Source organism: Drosophila simulans, chromosome X (genome assembly GCF_016746395.2).
Source record: "Drosophila simulans strain w501 chromosome X, Prin_Dsim_3.1, whole genome shotgun sequence".
Lineage (NCBI taxonomy): Eukaryota > Metazoa > Arthropoda > Insecta > Diptera > Drosophilidae > Drosophila > Drosophila simulans.
In genome coordinates, this window is record NC_052525.2 from 14,286,644 (window position 1) to 14,307,501 (window position 20,858).

The window sequence follows — 20,858 nt, forward strand, 5'->3', positions numbered from 1 at the left end:
CAATACAAAAAACATATTCTATTATGAATAAATATTGGAATAGTGCTAGATTAGATGCAATTTTGTTTTAGAAATATTATTGAAAGTAAATAGTTAGTGTTCTTAAAATGACCAACTTCTAATTGCTATAGTCACCGGGCGTATATCTTTCCTGCAAACCTCCAAACTGCGCATACTCTACAAAATAAATATACTTTTACATTAAAAGAAACCCAATTAGACCTTGAACTTGCCCGAAACGCTAGCCCATTAAAATGTGTGATTTGCTGGCCATGTTTTGTGTAAATGCGCTTAGCAGCGTCTTGGATATTTCCATTAATAAGCCATAAAATCTGGTTTTTGTGCTTAGCTTCAGTTGAAATGACTATAAGCCGGGTTTTTTCTTTTTTAGCCGGTCAATTAGAACGATTCGTGGTCGAAAAGTGGTACAGGGACCGATCACTTAGCACATCTTCATCGATCCACGTCCGGAAAAAGACAATCCAAAGTGATTATAATTTGAGTTGATTAGACCAAGTTCCGTTGGCCATTTCCGGCTTCCGATAGTCGCATGAAAATGAAAATTGTTGACCAAGGCCATGGTCTCGTTGGCCTGTCAGAAAGATGATTTATAACACTTCGATTTGGTAACTTAAAATACTTATTTCGTATATATATGTGTGTATATTTCACTGGGCGTTGCAGCGACTAGTTAAAAACCTGACTTGTCTGGTGGTAGTTAAATATACACATTTTCTACACAAGAATGTTGCGTGTGGTTATGTCTTTTTTTTACTACCGCGCCCAAATGCTAGGCTATGGAATATAAATACTCAGATGGCAATTTGAAGTCGAATGGGTAGGGCCTTATTATGTATTTCATGAATAATTTCACTTGGGCTCGGGCCTATTTAGTTGTCACTCATCGTGTCTGATGTAATCAATCAAATGCTGCCTATGATGTAATTAATTAAGGTGCGATACAAAAGCATTCTTTTTAAATACAGATACGGAAATGTATGGGGGAAATTAGTGATATTATAAGTTATGGAACTTATGATAGTTCTTGAACAAGCTATTTAGAAGATACTTTTCTTAATCAAATAGTTGGAAAATACACCCAATCATCTGATGGATCACTTTGCCAAAAAAGAAACAATTTTCTTAGCGCGCCTGTGTTGCCTGCTTTTCGGCTGTCAGCAAATAACAATTTCGCCTTCATGTTTATGCAAATTTAATTTATTAAATATAATGTCATTTAAATAATGATGTTCATGGAAGTTTTCTATAAATAGTCAAAGAACATTAAATTATCTATCGCTAACTTAACATAAATAATACATAAGCAAAAAAAAAAGATAACAATTACTTAGGTAAGCATTTAATCTATGACTCGATTTCTGGATTCCTTCTAGCAATGGATCGTTGTGTACAGTTTGTGAGGACGTCATGCGATGAGATTCAATGGGAAGTACGAGATACGAATCTCTTTCTGTTTATATTGATGATACCAGCAGCTAGTAACAAAAAGCCTTATCATTTGTAGAAGTTGGTTTAGAATATAACACTTTTTGGATTGTCTAGATAAAAGACAAACGACATTGTAGTATGATTCTCAGATATAAATCTTTTATGAGTAGCATTTTTAAATGGTTTCACAAGGAAGAAGCGACCATTTTTAGCTGCTTTGAACTTCTGGTTTCGCAGTAAAGTTTTTATGAGCATTACAAGATGACCATCGAATGATAATGAACTAGAGTAGTAAATAACTTTTGTTCAAGATTGTATGGTTGTTTCCATAAATAAGATAGCTTCTGGTTCCAGTGTAGACTTTAGGTAAAGAATGTTCGGTGAATTTTTGGATCACATTCTGGTTTCACTTGAGTTGTCAACGAACTCAAAGCGTTTATGTCTCAGCATGTTACTTAAGCAATGGCAAACAATTTGTGTTGTTTTCTCGTTGTAAACACACTTTATGTGAGTGTTTAAAGCTATGGAGCCCTGAGCACAAAATCTGGAGCTAACTGGAGCTCTACATTCTTCATCTTGAAGTCACTAACTATCCGCATAGTTGAGTGTGAAGTTGCTGCTGCTTTCAATGTTGCTGCTGTTGCTGCTGCTGCTGCTAAAATTGATGTTGCTGATGTGACTGCTGTTGCTGAAGTTGCTCTCCATGTTGCTCCTGTCACTGATGTTGCTGCTGTCGCTTTGACTGATATTGGTGGGCAATGTTATGATGCCCTGAATGTTACTACCAGCAGGCTCTGGATCTCTAACTCTATTTGCCTGCCGCTTCACTTTGTACTCGGGATTTGTTAGCCAATCTTCCTTGATGAGATCTGCGCCCTTTTCGGCTATCATTATAACCGGTGCATTGGTATTCCCACTACTAATCGTTGGCATAATGCTGGCATCAATAACCCTGAGACCGCGAACTCCGTAGACCCTTAAGCGTGGATCCACCACAGCCTCGGGATCCCAGGCTGGTCCCATCTTCGCAGTGCCACATGGATGGTAGATGGTCATCGAAATGGTGCGCACATGGCACTCCAAATAGGCATCGGATAGGAATTTGTGCTGTTTGCAATTGGGCAGCGGTTTGCGCCACAGTCTCGATCCAAATTGCTTGAAAACCTGGGCCTCAGCTACGCGAAGAGCTATCTTGGCTCCTTCCACCAGAGTTTTGGCATCCAAGGGATCGTCAAAGTAGTTGGCATTGATGAGGGGATAGTGGAAGGGATTCGCCGATCGTAATTTAACAGATCCCCGCGATCTTGGTCTCAAAAGCAGCGGCATTATCGTCCAACTATCCTTGTTGGCTATTGGATGGTAGACCTCTTGGTAAACCGATTCCTTCAGACCCAACACCTTCTTTACTCTGGCTCCATTATCTGAGTTAATGGAAGCCGGTGCCATATGAAATTGAATATCCGGCCAGTCGAGACTGCGATTTGAGTAGGGTGTGTGCACAAAGGCCAGACCCTCGACTCCACCCAATGTGGTCATCGGTCCTCGTTCACGCAACACATACTGAAAGGTGACGGCTGTGGGATTGAAACGATCCTGGACAATAGCCACGGGCTTATCCACCAGAAAAGTGAGTCCGCCCATTCCCACATGATCCTGCATATTCTCGCCAACGGGCAGATCTTGCAACACTCGAATGCCATGCTTTTCCAGATGTTTTCGTGGTCCCAATCCAGATAGCATCATTAGCTGCGGTGTATTGATGGCACCAGCTGAGAGGATAACCTCCCTCCTGGCCGCTATCCTATACACTTTGCCATGTTTCACGAACTCCACGGCCTGTGCCCTCATGGTTCCCGGTTCGATGATGATCCTGGTCACATGGGAGTTCATCGACAGATGAAAATTCTTTCGCGCGCGTATGGGTCGCAGAAATGCCTTCGCGGTGGAACATCTCGAACCACGACGTATCGTTCCCTGGGCAATCATAAAGCCCGCCTGTTTGGCGCCATTAATGTCACGATTATCATAGCCCAACTGAGTGCCGGCCTCCACAAAGGCGGCAACCAAAGGTGAATGCCACGGTGATTCTTGAACCGTTAGCAGACCTCCGCGACCATGATACTTGTTGTTGGCCAAATAGGGATTACGATTATCCTCCGATTTCTTGAAGTAACGCAGCACATGGTCGTAGTCCCAGCCTGGATTGCCCAACGATGCCCAGTGATCGTAATCATGGCGATTGCCACGCACATAGAGCATATAGTTGAGCACCGAACTGCCGCCCAAAACTCGTCCTCTTGGCCAATTGCAACGATTGTTCTGCATTCCCAAACACGCCTTCGTCGAGGGCTCCGTCTTGTAGGCCCAATCCAGTTTGCTCAATTGCAAATAGGCCGCCAGCGATGGTACATCAGAGATCTCGTTTTCATCTGGACCGGCTTCGATCAGCAGTACTTTCCATTTCCTCACCTCGCTCAATCGATTCGCGACCACAGCTCCGGCCGAACCACTGCCCACCACTATGAAATCGTACTCTGGATACAGATTCAGTTGATCCAGGGGCCTCGACTCGGGATCCACGGCATCATAGCGATAGTATGTGATGGCGGCCAGCATCAGTGGGATTAGCCAGAGTCCCGTGGTCACCACGCCAAATGTGGACTTGATCACAGTGGTTATGAACAGCAGATTGAGCACCATGTTGACGGACGGATATGTCTACTTGAGTTCTCTGTGGGATTATCCCTAGTTTAAGCCAGTTTCAGCTATATTACCACAACTTTCTGCGTTTAGTGTTTGCAATGCTATCTGCTTCTTTCCACTCTCTAAAGTCTAGGGTTTCTTTCTTTTGTGCATGGCGGGGCTCTGAAATGGCCCGATTTTCAGTAAGCTGCTCAGTTTCAATGCTGCTTTGCTCCAGTGCTTTTGTGCTTTCCCGATTTTCTATATACGTTATAAGAAGTGCGTTCTTTATAGCTTTTTAACCATTAAATGTGTGGTTCTTTGAACGAGAATCTCTGCTTTTTAACTTGTTCACAACACCGTTGTAGAGAATCCTTTGCTTCCTTGCCTTTAAAGTAATTATTATTGGTAAAGTATTTCCTATATCCGCTTCACAGCTCCTGCTTTTATATTGAATGTCCTTTCCTTATCCTTGTTGTGCTATCCTTGTGCTCTTCGTAGGCCAACTGAAAGATAAGAAATCATTTTTTAATATACATATTTTGCATATTTTAAGCGGAATTTATTTTCTAATTATGTTATTTTGGATATTTTTAATACAGAATGTTAGTGCTAACTTTGGTAAGTTTATGAATGTCGGGCCTTAAGCATTTTCGCTGCTCTCACGTCTTAAGTTACGAAACCTTGGTTTTCTGCAACTCTACCAATTATCTAACATAATCAACCCACATTTCGTAGGTTTAGCCAACCAAAGAGGCGCCATTATCGTTTGCAAAACATTCTTGCGTGTTCTGGCTGTTGAAAATCTAAATAATTTACCAATTTCGAGCTGATTTGCCTAATCTAACTGCCCAATTGAATGCATTCGCGGTTGCAACAGTAGTGTTTGCATTGCACTAATCCAAGACCCACCACTTCCACTAGCTCCATAATATTTCCCGACCAACACGGCGACGACCTTGACGATATATTGCGGCCAATAGCGACAAAGGGGGAATTGTTAGCGGCATTTTACATTTTCGGTTTATTATGTTATCCACGTTAATGCAACCATCTTTCTCTTTGTTTGTCTTTCAAATTCGTCGGCCGTTTTTTCGGTTTTCGGATTACAACAATATTATGTTGGTTGTTGTACGATCCAATGACGTAACAGTTGGACCTATAGTTTTTTATTTTTGAATCTTTTTTGGGGTATTCGTCATTGGCGTGCTCGATTGGGCAAAAGACATATGAAATGGGTATCGTTTCATTTCGATTGTTTTGCGAGCAGTTTGTAGTTTTGAGCTGAGCCGGGCTTAAGCCCAGATCGAAACTCAATAGCTTTTTTTTTGTATGTGCTTGTGCGAGGGATCTGTTGACACATGGTTGTATGTTGAGTTGTTATCGAGCGGGTGTTGAAATATCCAACGGCACTTAACGCCTGTCTATCCAGTTTACAAATAAGTGAGGGGTTCCTTTTTTTTTTATTAATTTTATCGATTTGAGAAGGGGGTGGCTATTTTGTGGGAGTGCTGGGTGAGAAATCAATCAAAAATAATGAATTTCAATGTCGATTTCTTATCACTTCAATTACCAAACGCAAAACCCGATCTTCCGGCGACCAAGTGAAAGGCCAGACCAGTAAAAAAAAGTATAAAAATAACCAACAGGTTGCTATCAAAGCGAACCTTTCTTGCCGCAGATGCACATACGGATTCGGATTCAGATACAGTATCTGAGGAGTTGAAGAGTGGATGCTGCGGCTTCATTTCTTCGACAGACAGCTTTTCTGCTTTTCTTAGGGTTCGTTTTTTTCAGAGATTTGTTTGGGTTTTTTGTGCGAAAAACCTCCGCGGGGCAGTTGTGTTGTAAAAATGTCGAAAAAAAAGTGGCACGAAATTGGGTCAGCAGCGACAGCAAACAAGTTTACTTTTGCGGCTCCGGGACCAGGTAAACCTGTTGGCCCGGCCCGGAGTTATCATCCCCCCACCACCACCCCACTCCCCGCCACTCAACACCTCACTCCTAACTGCTATTGACATGCGTCATTACGGTGAAGGAAAAAATCACGTTGTATTTAGGCCCGAGCCAAAAATCTACATCAACAGCTGTCTTCAAAATAATAGTAAAAATGTTACTCAAAACAGTTGCTGACCTATTTTGAATATTTTTGTGGGATAAAACTAATAATGTCTTTGGAATATTGATTAAGAGCTCTTATTCATTAGCTTGCTAGTGTAATTTTTACTTGGTGTAAATATATTTGAAAGTCTTCAAATATAATTAATTTTTATCATGATCCATTAAGTTTTAGTTATATTGATGAACTATTTATGTTTATATAGAGCGTATTGATCAATTATTTTATACACAAGTTTTAGGGGTAAATGGCCACATTTAAAACCAAATATCTAATATCTTGCGCGCAGCTGTGCGTGGATTATTATATTCCAAATCTTTGGTCGTTGTAAACCGATTAGACTTCCTGTCCAGCTGAAGGCCATGATCACCGATCATGCCTCACTTGCCTCACTGTTTTTAGCACCCACGCACTTAACCACTTTATCATTTGATGATTGGGACAATTAAGTGATTTGCTTGCCGATTTTGTGCGCTAATTTTGTGTAAACACAAATCATGCTTGGGTTCATGATTACAATGTCAGTTGGTGTCATTTGGTGTCATTTGATGTCAGTCACCTTGGCCGCCAGGTGCCACACTCATTTGCCGGCTGGATTCTTCAGCTTTTTGTTGGTGGGCATGTCATTGTGTCATTGACTTGATTTTGGACGCAGGCAACAGCCACCCGAATGCCCGTCTAGCGGTATTCAAATAGTGCAATTAATTAATTATAATACTCATGGCTAAAGTAAAATGTTTTAATTACCTAGCGGCAAATTTCATTTAGCTGCAACAACACCCAGGCAAATGCGCGCCACAAACTATTGGTGCACAGAAAGAAATATATATAAAAAATTAACCGAGAGAATATATAGTTTCAGTTAAAAATATACTGATTTTTAGCAGTGTACTATTGCTAGTGCGTGCCAAATGTTAATTAAAACTATGCACTGGCCATTAAGGCAACAAATCGAATAAAACAGGGATGTTTACGACTACTGGAAGGAAGATAGCCTAAAGGAAAACTAACGCTGTAAAAATTTAGCTATTTAGTTGCAAATAACGATAAATTACACATTTTAGCTAGTGCTTTTGATTCGCAATAGCCAAACTGCACACAGAAAAATATATATTTAACATATATATTTAATGGAAATACTTGTTGCATTTTCAAAAGTACTTAAATGCATTTATATAGCTAAACAAGTTGAATTAGTTTATCTACAGCAAATTCATCTTTGAAGAGTATAACTAAATGCTTTTTTTTTATGACACAAACCGCTTCAATGATTTTTGATTGCCATTTTTAATCAAGTGGCTTCCATTTAAAAGCCTCTTTTATCTAAATGCCTGCTGGCGAAAAGCCATCAGTGTCAGACTGAAGGCATCAACTAAAATGTTGCTGCTGTTATCGAAGATGTTGCTGCTGCGCTGAAGTTATGCGAAATGGGCGTGGCCGACGTCGCCCACTTCTCATTTCTTTTAGCCATTTCGGTTGATGTAAATGCAAATTTCTTTGTGTCTCCACGAGAGCCTAATGTTCATAGAGAAACAACTGCTGTTGATGTTGCAAAAACAAATCTTTCTATTGTCTTTAGCGTTGCAAAAAAAAAGGAAAAAAAACTAACAAACAAAAAAAAGAAAAGAAGAAATTGTTACAGCAGCAGCAGCATGAAAAACAATGACAATCGCCCAACAACCGTTAGTGTGCAACATATAGCCTACTTATCAAAGCCGCTCTTTCTTTATTGTTAATGTTTTCCATTATTTTTTTTTTTCGTTATTTGTTTTCTCGAATGTATTTCATAGTTTAATGTGGGTTTTTGTGGGTGGATTGTGCAAATGAAAAAAAAGCAAACAAAAAACAAAACTATGCACTTGAGTGCATTTCATTTCGAAGCGCTTTGCACCCATTAATTAAATATATATGTTATATTTTTCTTTCGAAATTTTGTAAACCGGCAACAGGTGTTTAAACAGCTTTAACCTTTCGATTCACTTCACTTTTCTACACTGGCTTACTTGCGATTCTCAGCCCACGTAGCCTGGCACTTTGGCACATCGATCACAAATCACGGGATCCTTTGGATTGGTTGAATTTGATGATGTTTTCAAAATATGTACATATATGTATGCATATATGGATTATTTAGGCCGGATTTTCAAACCGCTGACTGCGTCTGCGCGGCTGCGTTGCACGTAGTCAACTGAACGATCCGTTTGCCGCGAAATTCCGAAAAGCCAACGCCACAGATGTTGCATATTATTGGCACATCGAACACGTTGGATGGCCAACAAGTTTGAAGCTCTGATAACGGTACGAACTGCAAATGAAGAGGAAGATAGTTGCGTTCATTAGGACAAGTCAAGAAGGTCAAATCGCCGAGAGGAAGAGGAAGGGGAACTGTGGAGTGGTAATTGGGCCTAAATAGACGAACAAATAATAGGGTCACCGATTTCAAACGCAAACGATAAAAAAAATAGGTTGGCTGGTTCGAAATAATTTACAAAGAGTATATTTTAAAATATTATATGACTACAAAAAGTATGATTTCTTTTCATAGACAAGTTTTAGACATAAAAAAAAATATATATATATCGAAAGTATTTATATATCCATATAAAGACCAGCCTATTAAAAATGAATTTTTTTTATGAAAATATACTATGTATGTTTGTGTTTTTTTTTTTATAAATTTTAGAAATACCTTTCTTAACATGAACGAAATAAATGTCTCCTTGATTATAGAGTTTTTTATATTTCTGGAGAGGTATTTCCCAACTGGAAGTTCTCTTCGCTTGAATGACCGCATTCCTCGCATGCCAAACTCAGCAAAAAAGTGGCAAACCTAAAGCGAAAAATGGTCAAATGAAGTTATTAACCCATAAACATGGCTGAGAAAAATCTGTGTGTTATTTCTGTGTTTCTGTTTTGGGTTTTGTTTTTTTTTTTCTATTTTTTTCGATTTTTTCCTTTGGCAATTGCCTGGGACAACCTGGCTGGGGCTGTGTTTTGTCAACGGGTATAATTTATGTAATCATGAGCCAAAAAAAGTTAAAAACAAAAACAGCACAGCTATGGTAAAGAGCAACAACATGATTTAGGTAAGCTGTTGAAATATTTCACTGCTGTCTTTTTCCCATTTCGCCTCGTTTCTCAGCTCGCCGTTTCTGTTGGCTGCTGAGAGTTGGGTGTTAAAGTGCAATTAGTGCCCAGGGAAGAGGGATATATGTATGTCGTATACCTTATTTATAAAGAGGGGCCATGGGCAAGGAGGAATGTGGCGATTTTAAATAGCAACGCCCGCAACAAAAAATGCAACTCATTGGGGAAAGGGGCGTATTGGAAAAGTGACCATTAAAAAGTCGTGAAAATATGACACTGCAAAGTAAGGTTTTAAAAAATATACTTAGAAGTGGAGCGGGTTTTTATTGTAATATTTCTTGAAAATATTTATTACTTTATTTCACTGTACAATTTTGTACACTTTATACGTATGATTAACTTATTAATCTTTCTATAAGGACCTAACCTTCATTTAGAGTATTAAAACTTTCCCTCATCTGTAAACTCCTTAAAGCCAAAAAGGAGGGTGGGCCAAATTGAAGTGCACCATCTGGCGAAAGGCTTTTGCCAACAAATCAGAGCTCGTATTAAAAGGGCAACAAGTGGCTTTAACTTGGGATTAAGCCTCGTTAGCTGGATAGCAAGCAGCGCGGGTATATGTATTTTGTTGGCTTTGATTTGGTTTTTGATTGCCTACGTGAGGCGCGGCACCTAACACCTTGCCCCATCTATGACATAAGCGGCGGATACTTGATATTTTTTTGACAATGCTCCTCCGAGTGCTCCACCCCTCCACCTCCAGCCCGCTCTTTCCAGTTTGCAATTGAAATTATATGCCTTGAACGATTTCGGGTTCGGATCTGTACGGTTTATTCAGTTCAGTTCGGTTTGGTTGGCTTCGCTTTTGGTTTTGGTTTTGGTTTTTCGGTCTTTCAGTTTGGCTCCGCTGCAATTGCAACTTCGATGGCGGACTTGAGGCACGGCATAATTGACCGAAATTAACCAAAGATTATTCAATCCCTCCCGTAGCTCCACAAGCCTCTTCCCGCCCAAAAAAAAAAAAAAAAATGAAATACAAAAAAATCAACCTCAACCAGTCTTGGATTCATTTGCTTCTTTCGTTTTCTTGTGCGATTTGTCGCGTGTGTTCGACATCACGTATCTCTGTTTGCACTATGAAGCTAAAGAGGATGATGATTACGATGTGGGAGAAAAAAGAAGGAGAAACTAGATTATAGGGAAAAATGGGTGAAATAGGTATACAAACGAATGCGAACTCCCCTTGAAATGCATTTTGATTAATTTCCATTCAATGCATACGCGCACTGATGAGATACAACGCATGGTTACTAATGAGTTCCTCAAATGATTCATTTTATTCATTTCATTTCATTTTTATGTTTTGCAAATAATACTGAGGATATAGGATGAATGAAATCTCTCGTTTAATTAAGAAAGGTTTTGCTATTTATTTTATAACCTCTTGTGAGGTATTTGCATCAATAATTTATTATAGATATGTTTATAGATATATTTATAGATATGTTTATAATTATATTTATACATATATTTATAGATATATTTATAGATATATTTATAGATATTTTTTATAGATATTATATTATATTTTAATAGCCTATTGAATCTCTACACCCATCACTCAATTTTGTATACATTTCCTATATCATCAGCCGGCTCATTTTCAAGATGGTCTCATCGATCGAACTTTCGGCGGTTTAATGACCCAATTTCTGTGTTTCACTGACCACAGACACAGATATTCAGCGCACGTCCGCCGATCTTGGCTGCCCCTGCTCTATGTATATTAATTATATATAGAGTGTCATCATTCCGTCTCCCCGCTCATCTTCATCATCTTTATCTTTGGCATAACACTTCCCATTAGTATGCGGTCGCAATGACTTGTCGTTTCGTTAAAATCAAACCAAATATTTGCCCGAAACTTTGTTTGCATTTATTTATTAGTTATTTCCCACTGTATACCGTACCATAACATACCATACCATACGATACCATACCGTAACCCCGAAAGAGGGCCTTATATAAGAAGTCTGGGCATCGCCTTGGGTGGTTTATAGACTCGGTTTCATTTATTGCTGTATTGCTCTTTGTTGTTATTTATTTTTGCAATAATATTACTGAAGGAGGGGTGGTGTGTGGTACTGGGCTTCCCTGGAAGTTGCATGCGAAATTCGCAATTGTCCGGCTTTTCGCTGGCAGTCGATAATTGTCGACAGGGCATTGCCCAAACTTTCAACTGACACCTACGAAATAAAACGTGCCGAAAAGCTGGCTATGTGGTCAACAAATTTGGATAACCTTGGCACACTTGAACGCTTGAAAGCGAAACGGTATATTTTTTTCTCATTTAGATGGCAACACGGAAGCCTGACTATCAAAAGCCACGCCCACGGCCAAAAGAAATGGGGCGGGGGGATTACGGAAACCATCATCAGCATATTAAAAATGCATAGAGTTTATACATTTCAAGGGGCCTTTGCGCGGGGGCATTTTTCAATCATAGTGGCAATTTTTGACATTTGGCTTTCGTTAAGCGGAAGAGTGGGCAGCCCAAAAAGCTGGCCAAAAGGGGCGTGCGCAAAAAAAACGCCCAGCACTTAAGGCAAATTGAAAAATTGAATACAAATTATAAACTTCGTGACTTCACTTTCTCTGCGGTTGAAGTCTTAGCTAACGGTTGACCACGGTTCATGTACATGCTAAGTGCACTCCAAACGACTTAATCCAAAATAAACATACAATAATTAAAATATTAATTTTCTTAAGACTACAATTGTCTGCTATATATGAGTGCTATCTACCTAAAATTATCGTTTTATCATTTGGTTTATCAATTTTTGGCTTAAATTACAATTACAAATGAATGACAGTTGTCATGTAAGATTACATGAGAGTCTGAGAATTCTTTGAGTTACATGGGGCTTCATGTAGATAAAATGTATTTGACAACAAAAAATTTAGTAAATCCTAATAATATAATAATATATAATATATTTATCCAGAAAACTTACATCAGATAAACCAAACATTGGTGAATAGTTAGAAAATAGTTTTATTAATATATAAAAACAGAGTAGTCGAATTAAAAACCAAAAAGCATTAATTAAAAGAGCTAATTTATTGGTGTTTTAAATAAAACAAGAAGATCCATTTTAAAGTCCCCACCAAAAGCCGTCTCAAATTAAATAACCAAGTAATAAAACAAGTAAAAAACTATTTTTTTTTTCATAAATAAGTACATAAATATTTAATAAAATGCTTGATAAAGTAATAAAAAAAACAGTTTTGTGGGACTTTGTACACTAAACTTATCCAAATAACTAAGCATAAATTTAACGGTGAACAAAACGAGGAATTTGATAAAACAAAAACACATAGCGATAATATTACATCAGTTAATCCACATTTGACTAGTTGAAACATAAATTAGCGATAGAGAACTTCTTAACTAAGTGGAAGTGTGCGCCCGCCTGGCGCCCCAATCTTCTTTGATCAAATCGGAGGCCTTTTCGCCAATCGCGATGACCGGAGCATTTGGATTCCCATTCACGATCGTCGGCATAATGCTGGCGTCCACCACTCGAACTCCGGATACCCCGTAGACCCGTAATCTGGGATCAACCACGGCCGTAACATCCCAGCTGGGTCCCATGCGACATGTGCCGGCGGGATGATAGATGGTGAACGTAAACTCCTTGATGCAACAGGCCCAGTACTCATTCGACTGGAATGGCAAATGTCTGCAGCCTGGCAGCGGTATATTATGCAATCTGGAGCCGAAACGCTGAAATGCCTGGGTATTCGAGACATTGATAGCCAACTTGATGCCCTCGACCAGCACATCGATGTCCTCCTGGTGGGCAAAGTAGTTTGGTATGATCTTGGGCTGATGTTGCGGATTCCGTGAATTCAGGCGCACCCATCCCGTGCTCTTGGGTCTCAGCAACAGGGGCAGTATCGACCAGGTTTCACTGTGCTGCAGTGGTTTGTACACGGTGTTGTAGAAACCATCTCGCAGATTCAGTATCTTCCTTATCTGCTCGCCACCATCGGAGTTAATGGAACTGGGACAAAAATGAAATTGGACATCGGGCCAGTCTACCGAGGGATCTTGGTACTTGGTGTTCAGAAAGGCAACACCTTCCACGCCCGAGAATGTCATCGGACCACGTTCTCTTAGTATATATTCCATAGAAACTGGAATGGTTTGGAAACGATTGCGGGTGACGGTCAGCGGAGCATCCACCACGAAGGTGAGTCCACCCAGACCCACATGATCCTGCATATTGTTGCCCACTGGGAGATCCGAAATAACAGGGATATTGTGCTCCTGCAGATGCTCAGCGGGACCGACTCCGGAAAGCATCAGTAATTTAGGAGTATTCAGAGCTCCAGCACTCGCAATCACTTCTCTTCTTACGAAAACCACATTCTTGCGGCCACCCCTCGTGTACTCCACGCCAATGGCTCGCTTCTGCTTATCGAACAGGATCCTGGTGGCCTCCGCATGGAGCAGGACATCGAAATTCTTACGCTGTCGCACTGGGCGGATGAAGGCCTTGCCTGTGGAGCATCTAGCACCGCGGCGAATCGTGCTCTGCGTAAGCATAAAGCCAGTCTGTTGGGCTCCATTAATGTCCCGGTTCTCATAGCCCATCTCCATGCCTGCTTGGAGGAAGGCTATCGAGAGTGGTGTACGCCATGGAGCCTCCTGAACCGTCAGGTATCCACCTGTTTCATGGTATGGCGTCTTGGCCAAATAGGGATTTCGTACATCTTCCGATTTCAGGAAGTACTTGAGCATGCTGTCGTAGTCCCAACCCGGATTACCCAACGATGCCCAATGATTGTAGTCGTTCTTGGAGCCACGAACATAGACCATAGCATTTAAAACAGAACTTCCGCCCAGGACTTTTCCTCTGGGCCAAAAGCAGCGATCGCCCTTCATCGCCTGACAATACTGGCGGGTGGATGAAGGCGTAGTCTGGTACTTCCAGTCCAACTCCGTTAGCTGAAGATAGCCCGCCAGTGCTGGCACGTCCGAGATCTCCGTTTCATCGCCGCCGGCTTCGAGTAGCAGAACGGTCCAGTTGCGCACCTCACTCAGGCGATTCGCCACCACAGCTCCAGCGGATCCGCCGCCAATCACCACGAAATCATACTGACGACGTATCTAAAAGAAATGGGAAGTTAATTGAATATATTTATTCATTTAGTTTGAAAGCGTATGCAAAAGATACTTTAAATACCTACAGAGATCAAGTAATTAGGATTTACCCATTAGGATAGAGCTCAGTTACCCATATGGAAAACAGTTAGTGGAATAGATACCCATAACTAAATGTTAATATTTTAAAGCTTACGATGTTTATTAATAATTGTCATATTTTGGAACATTCAACTTACGACGGTTGGCTCCTGGACCTTGTTCTCGGGATCTACGCTTTGATAGCGATAGAAATTCATTCCGATCGCCAGAAGCGGGATCATGCCAAGCAAAGACGTCATTGTGCCAAACGCCATGTTTCAGTAATTGTCAAATCCACGGATCCGTTCCCTGTGCTCCTGTTCCTGATGCTCCTGCTGCTCCAACTGATCCGCCTGTTCCACCGACTGTTGTTCTCTTTCCCGGTCCGTAGCAATGAGCTGGAGCACTGGATGATAGAGCTGTGTTGGTGCTGGAGTTGCCCGATAAACTCGATTCCCCGCTGGCCAAGATCTTGGGTGTATAGTTGCGAATGCCGCCCGGACGAGCGGATTTGAAGTGAGCCCGTGCCCGCTCGTCCTCCTCCAAGATGTCCAGATAGGACTTGATGTACAGGTGATGGCTTAGGTAGTGTTTCTGCTTGTCCAACGAGCGGTTCGATTTGCTAGACACCAGAGAACTGGGACAACCGCGACTAGAGCTGCTGCTGCTGCGACTGCTGCTCGCACTGCTGCTGACGGCCGATATCGAGGATATGGAACTGCAGTGACAGGACGAGTTGTAGATGCCGCTATCCGAACTCTGCGAACTGCTCCTTTGCAGATTTAGTTTGGCGTAATGCGAATCCGTATCGGATTGACTTGTACTCGCTGCACTCGCTGCTATTTTGCTCCTTTCGTAGGTTTGCTTGCTCAAGTTGTACTTGTGACGCAACCGGTAGTTCTGATTGTTATTATTATTGCTGGTATTATTGTGGCTATAATCGTTGGTGTTGGTGGAGGAGGAGCTGGTGGATAGGTGACTTGTGGGCGTGTAAATCGGCTGATTGGTGGTGCTAATGCCGCTGAAGCTTTTTCGCTGTGGTTGTCGTTTGTGGTGGGGTAGTTGTTGTTGTTGGTGCTGCTGGTGTTGTTGGTGTTGCTGATTTTGCTGTTGCGATATCTCTTGGCCCATATTTTGACAGAAATATGAACAGAACTGCAATGATAAAAGTAAACTTAAGTCACTTAATTACTTGATAAAAAAACTTAACATACGAATAATATATAGTAATGATGTAATAAAGTAACTTTATTTAAATGGGTTTGGTATACTGTATTGCTAAATATAATTTCAGTTTACTTTTCTTGTAGTTTTTTTTTAAATAAGAACGGACAAATGTTGCAATACCTATTACATAAACCGTCTCTTTATTAATTTTCAAAGAAAATATAATTCAAGCAACCACAATTTATAACCCCATTGTTGTGATTGATTTGATTGCAATCATTATTTCGGTTTGGCTGGCAACATCTCAATATTTCCCACCCTATTCCATTGATGGAGCAACCAGCTTTCGACCATTTCCAGATAACGACAATCAAAAGCGTGGGAGCCTCGCTATCATCGTCCATTTATGGTTGATGGGTAACTGATGAGCATTGTAGTGGCTTTTTTCGGATTTCTTGTTAACATGGTTGCCATTGTTGCATGACTTGGCAGGCAAAAACAAAAACGAAACAGAAACTGGCTCGAAAATCAGCAACATGCAAGCATTATTGTCTAGCGGAAGCCGCAATATATCCAAAATTCGTGTATATATTCCAAAGCCTCCAGTTTGGCAATCGTTAACCAACAGATGGCGCTGTCACACGCGCAGTCAAACAAAAGACTTAGGCAACGAACTTGTTTACATTTTTCGCAAGCAACGTTAAAACGTTATCAAACCGCATTGAAATTGAATTTAAAAATATAAATATTCAAATGATGTCAGCTGCATCTCATTAGATAGCCATTTCTTTCATTTTCTTATTTGTATATAGTATTATATTGTCTTTCCGCGGCTGTGTATATTTCTCTATTTTTCTTTCTCTCGATGGCTAGTTTTTCAAGTTCAATGCCGTTTGACAGGCGGAAAAAGCAAACAGCAAGAAAAAAATCCTCGACTCTTGATTTTTTTGTCTCTTGTCTCTCGAGAGTCTCGAATGTCTCAATGTCTTAGCCTGTAAAATGCAATTTCGTTATTTTGTTTGTCCATTGGCGGCATCGGGGCATTAATTGCCGTCCAGCTCCTGTTGTTGCTGTATTTTCTGTGGTTTTTCCAGTTTTCCCCCTGCGCTCTCGATTTAAAGCGATCGCAGTGAAAGCCAAGCGACATCGAGCTTCCTACATACGGTACTCGTATTTCATGTAATCACTATTGTATGTAATATTTATTTTATTTTTCCCTTTTTTTTTTGTTTCATGTTTTCTGGTTTTTTTGGGTACCTCTGTCACAACACTGCAAAAGAAATGTAACTGGAACTGCTCTCGATTAATTAACTGCACCGAAAATAGTTGTCTATTTTTAGCCGCGCAAAATGCTATTAGCTAAATTGAGATATATGTGTATATATAACGATTTTTGCCAGGCAATTTCGCTCCAGCGATTTGAACGGCTCGACGGTTGCCATGTAACTAACAACACTAAAAAACCGAAAAACAAACATCATCAGCGGCAGACGGCAGAAATTAAATCCAAAATCTGAAAAATTCATTCACTCAAATCCCCGTTAAAGGCAGACGCAACACTGCCCGCTAATTTATGCAACGCCCTTGGGCGGAGTGACAAAGGAAAACCCTCCAAGATATATACGCATGTATGTCTATTTTTTCTGTTTGACGCAATACTGGGCCAGGTTTTCTCGGGCATTTTTACATCACATTGATGTCGATTCATCCATTTATTTCGTTGGTTCAGGTCGTCATTATGCAATTCACACATTGTTAGCAACTGGCCGCAGTTTTTAGCTTATTTTTTTTTTATTGTTGGTGCTCAACTGCCTGCCAATTATGATTTGACAGCTTTTAATTATGGCCAGACTTTATGCGCCATAATTGACGACATTTTCACGGATTTCTGTTGGCTTGCTTGTTTGTTTTTTCTATGTGCCCTGCCCTTTGTGGGTCGTCGCATAGCCGCATAAATCTAGTCCGAATGTGGCAAGTAATTTTAGCTACTTTACTCCAGCTGAACGCTTTCTCGACAGTTGGCTGAGTCATGGTACCGTGACACATTAAAGAAGCCCAACTTGGCCAACAAGCACACACGAGAAACGTAGAAATAGTAGAAAAAAAAACAATTGAAAAATTAATTTCCGTGCTATGTGCGCTGCAGTTGCTAAGTGACACCTGAAAATTAAATAATTACTAACTCTACGTTAGGGAAGAGACTGTGATTTATTGAGAGTCTAAAGCATGAAAGGTGTATTCACTGACTTTTACACGTTTACTTGGTGGTTTTAATTTCATAAAGTCGTCGTCTCATATAATTTTAATTTAAATATATTTTTATTAATATAACTTCTTTTATCATATAAATAAATATTTGAAAGTGAACTTCTTGTGGATGTTCATAGATCTACATATATGGCTAATTTAACTTATCTGTCAATTTTCTTACTTTATCTTTTCTGACTTTCTTGCTTTCTATTTTATAATTGCATAAATTAATTGTAATAAAAATTTCATGATGGCATTCTTTATATTTCTGTGCTCTCAATACAAGCTTTCAAAATGGCTAGTAAACTCCACTTTGTTATTCTTTAAGAATTTAGTTGGCATGCATACTGACCCTTGCATTTGGGCCAACTTATAGTCCTGTTCCATTTTCGCCTCTCTCACTTGACTATTCAAATCATATGGTTATGTAGCTTTTGGCTCTATAGTGTCACTTTCTTGCTGGCCTGCTTGGCGCTTTTAATTGCCCGAGTCGTATGCATACACAGTGCCAGTGGCGATACACGCGCTCCATGATTGCCTCTTTATGACTGCGACGTGCACAAATTGATAATAATTCGCACAGAGGTGTGAGGAGGTGGGTATACCGATCGCTGGATCGTTGGATTGGACAGATCGGTGGAGTATCGGCGGCGGTAGAAAGTGTGAATCGACCGCAAACAAATAAACAAATTTTAGCTGCAAGGCGTGTTTGGGAGGAGTCTTACATAAGAATATCTGGCTACTAGTAGTATTCGCTCCTTTTTATCAAATATTTATTTACCTATGTTTATTTATTTCGTTTTTGGCGCCCATTTGGTTTCCATCTCTGCCAAAGGGTCAGAAATCGGTATTGTTACATAAAAATAAAAGTGAAAATGACCGCACTTGATGTGCGCGCATGTTGTCTTGGATGAATGCAAATAGGTGTTAATGTACGAGTTAATGCTTATTTGTGTGTTTATTAACGAATGTATTTATAAAGCTTGTAAAAGTTGCTCTTATATTTATTCAGTATTTATTATGCTGTATGCAATTACTAACTAGATGTGTAGTTACAAGAGAATCTCTAAATCAATGCATCTTTTGCGCAAGAGACAGATGATAAATCTTTAATTTTTGCGGCATTTTTGTTGTCCAGCTCAAAATGAAAATTTATATCTTAAATGTCTTCTTTGAGATTACAAATACATTTAAGTTATGCTTGTTCTTTGTTTGTTTTTAACATACTAATATTAGTATTTATTTAACATGCACTTGAGTTTAGTACACTTGCCTCTGGTTTTTTGGTTGTTATTTTTGTGGCCGCTGCTTTGGTTTTCCAGTAGCTGCTGTTGCTCCGAAGTTAGTACGGATTATTTATTTATATTTTTTCTGTGGTGTGGCGGCTTCAAACTGAACGCGACTGCCTGCCACTTTCCTTTGTCTCACTCACGATTACCATGACTGCTGTTGCCGTCTTTCATCTTTCAAAACGGCAACAGATAATGCAAAAAAAAAAAAAAAAAAACTAACAAACAAAAAATAAGGGACAAAGTACGTTTTATTGCACTGTAATTTCTTCTCCAAGTGACAATTGTCCACGGCGATTTTGTTTCACTACCGATATATATACATATATTTGAGATATATATTTTGCCGCTCACTGCGAAACGCACGCCACGAGCTCGTCTTGTTCAATGAGCAATTCGCTTTTAGGTCTTGCTTTTGGCCACATTCGACTGCCTGGCTGAAGACGGCCAAGATGATGAAGAAGTAGCTTTTCGTACGGCCTTCGAAAGCTTTTCCCTCGCACTCCCAAATGATAACAACAACTAATATACGTAGAGTCCAAGTCGAAGCACAAACAAAAGTCCGAGCTTCAGGCCGACAGAGAGAGTTGAAAACAGAGGGAGAAATATCCGTAAAGCTGCTTACAAAATGGGTACACTGAAAGAAAGTTAAAGAGTTCAATATTCAAATATAGATAGGATATGAATTCAATGTATCCTTGCCTACCAATATATATAGATTTTTCCTACTTAGTTTTTCCCTGGTAGCGATATAATTTCATATCGTTTTATCTGACTTTATAATTAGTCAGATTTTAGTATGAACCTAATACTTTCTTTAGTTACTTTGGTAACATAATTTGGGCATAGAGTTTCTTACAAATTTTTTCCAGTGAGCCGCCATGAGAAGACGGCACTTTCGATTTCGTTTCCATTTCTAGGGGCTTCGAATCGGCTGTCTTCGGGCTTTGTCATTGAGCTACGTGCTCCATTCAACGTTTGTGTTACCATTGCAAAAGCTTTTCGGGACTTGGTAGAAAAGGACGGGGATACCGATACGGAAAGAGATGGGACGATGCATTGGGAAAAGAGAAGTACGTCGTCGGCCAGTTTTGGGGGCTTTCTTTGGCTGAGCCAAAACTGCTCCCAGCGATCATCGCCAGCGATTTACAAGTCTGGCAATTGACTTACCGTTTTATTATTCATGATTCCCAATTCAAAAGCTGAGCGCTTAACTGGGGGCCCAATAGCAACAAGGCCATAAAGATCGGCACCGAGATGGAGATTTCCGGTTTGTTTACTCGTACTCCATTCCATTTAATCTGACAACCAATGCAAGCGAAGGGTAAAAGTGCTCGATACCAAATTTATTAGGAGTACTTGCCCCTGGGTATGAGATCGAAGTATTGCGATATCACAGTTTTCAGTTGAAAATAGCTTATCATATTATTCAGTTATACGTTTTTATATATAACATATAATAGCTTACCTGTTTATTCAGTTACACGTGTTTCTTTAATCATATTATTGTCCAACTTTTTATTTATTTCCTTTTGAAAGTAATATGCTTGTACTTATCTAGATA

The 20,858-nt window shown here is 40.0% G+C and overlaps 4 protein-coding genes across 9 annotated transcripts in view; 1 reads left to right on the forward strand and 3 right to left on the reverse strand.

Moving 5' to 3' along the window:
* LOC6725966 (flotillin-2) overlaps positions 1 to 20,858 on the forward strand; it is a 101,242-nt gene that overhangs the window by 22,435 nt on the left and 57,949 nt on the right. The window lies entirely within an intron of this gene.
* LOC27206332 (glucose dehydrogenase [FAD, quinone]) lies at positions 1,234 to 8,479 on the reverse strand. 2 transcript variants are annotated; one of them, XM_044923637.1, is made up of 3 exons: positions 6,998 to 7,052; positions 6,810 to 6,928; positions 1,234 to 4,637 (listed from the first exon to the last, which is right to left on the reverse strand). In XM_044923637.1, the coding sequence occupies exon 3, from the start codon at positions 4,147 to 4,149 to the stop codon at positions 2,035 to 2,037; it is 2,115 nt and encodes a 704-aa protein (XP_044779572.1). In that variant the 5' UTR covers positions 4,150 to 4,637; positions 6,810 to 6,928; positions 6,998 to 7,052; the 3' UTR covers positions 1,234 to 2,034. The 2 variants fall into 2 exon arrangements, with proteins under 2 accessions (XP_044779572.1, XP_016039327.1); XM_016172291.3 differs by lacking the exons at positions 6,810 to 6,928; positions 6,998 to 7,052 and adding an exon at positions 8,254 to 8,479.
* Positions 12,610 to 14,873, reverse strand: LOC120284207 (glucose dehydrogenase [FAD, quinone]). The gene is made up of 2 exons (XM_039297248.2): positions 14,747 to 14,873; positions 12,610 to 14,513 (listed from the first exon to the last, which is right to left on the reverse strand). Exons 1-2 carry the CDS (start codon positions 14,861 to 14,863, stop codon positions 12,789 to 12,791), a joined length of 1,842 nt encoding a protein of 613 aa, XP_039153182.1. The 5' UTR covers positions 14,864 to 14,873; the 3' UTR covers positions 12,610 to 12,788.
* On the reverse strand, positions 14,877 to 19,482 carry LOC6725968 (probable serine/threonine-protein kinase cdc7). The gene is made up of 2 exons (XM_016172578.3): positions 19,279 to 19,482; positions 14,877 to 15,743 (listed from the first exon to the last, which is right to left on the reverse strand). The coding sequence occupies exon 2, from the start codon at positions 15,717 to 15,719 to the stop codon at positions 14,877 to 14,879; it is 843 nt and encodes a 280-aa protein (XP_016039328.2). The 5' UTR covers positions 15,720 to 15,743; positions 19,279 to 19,482.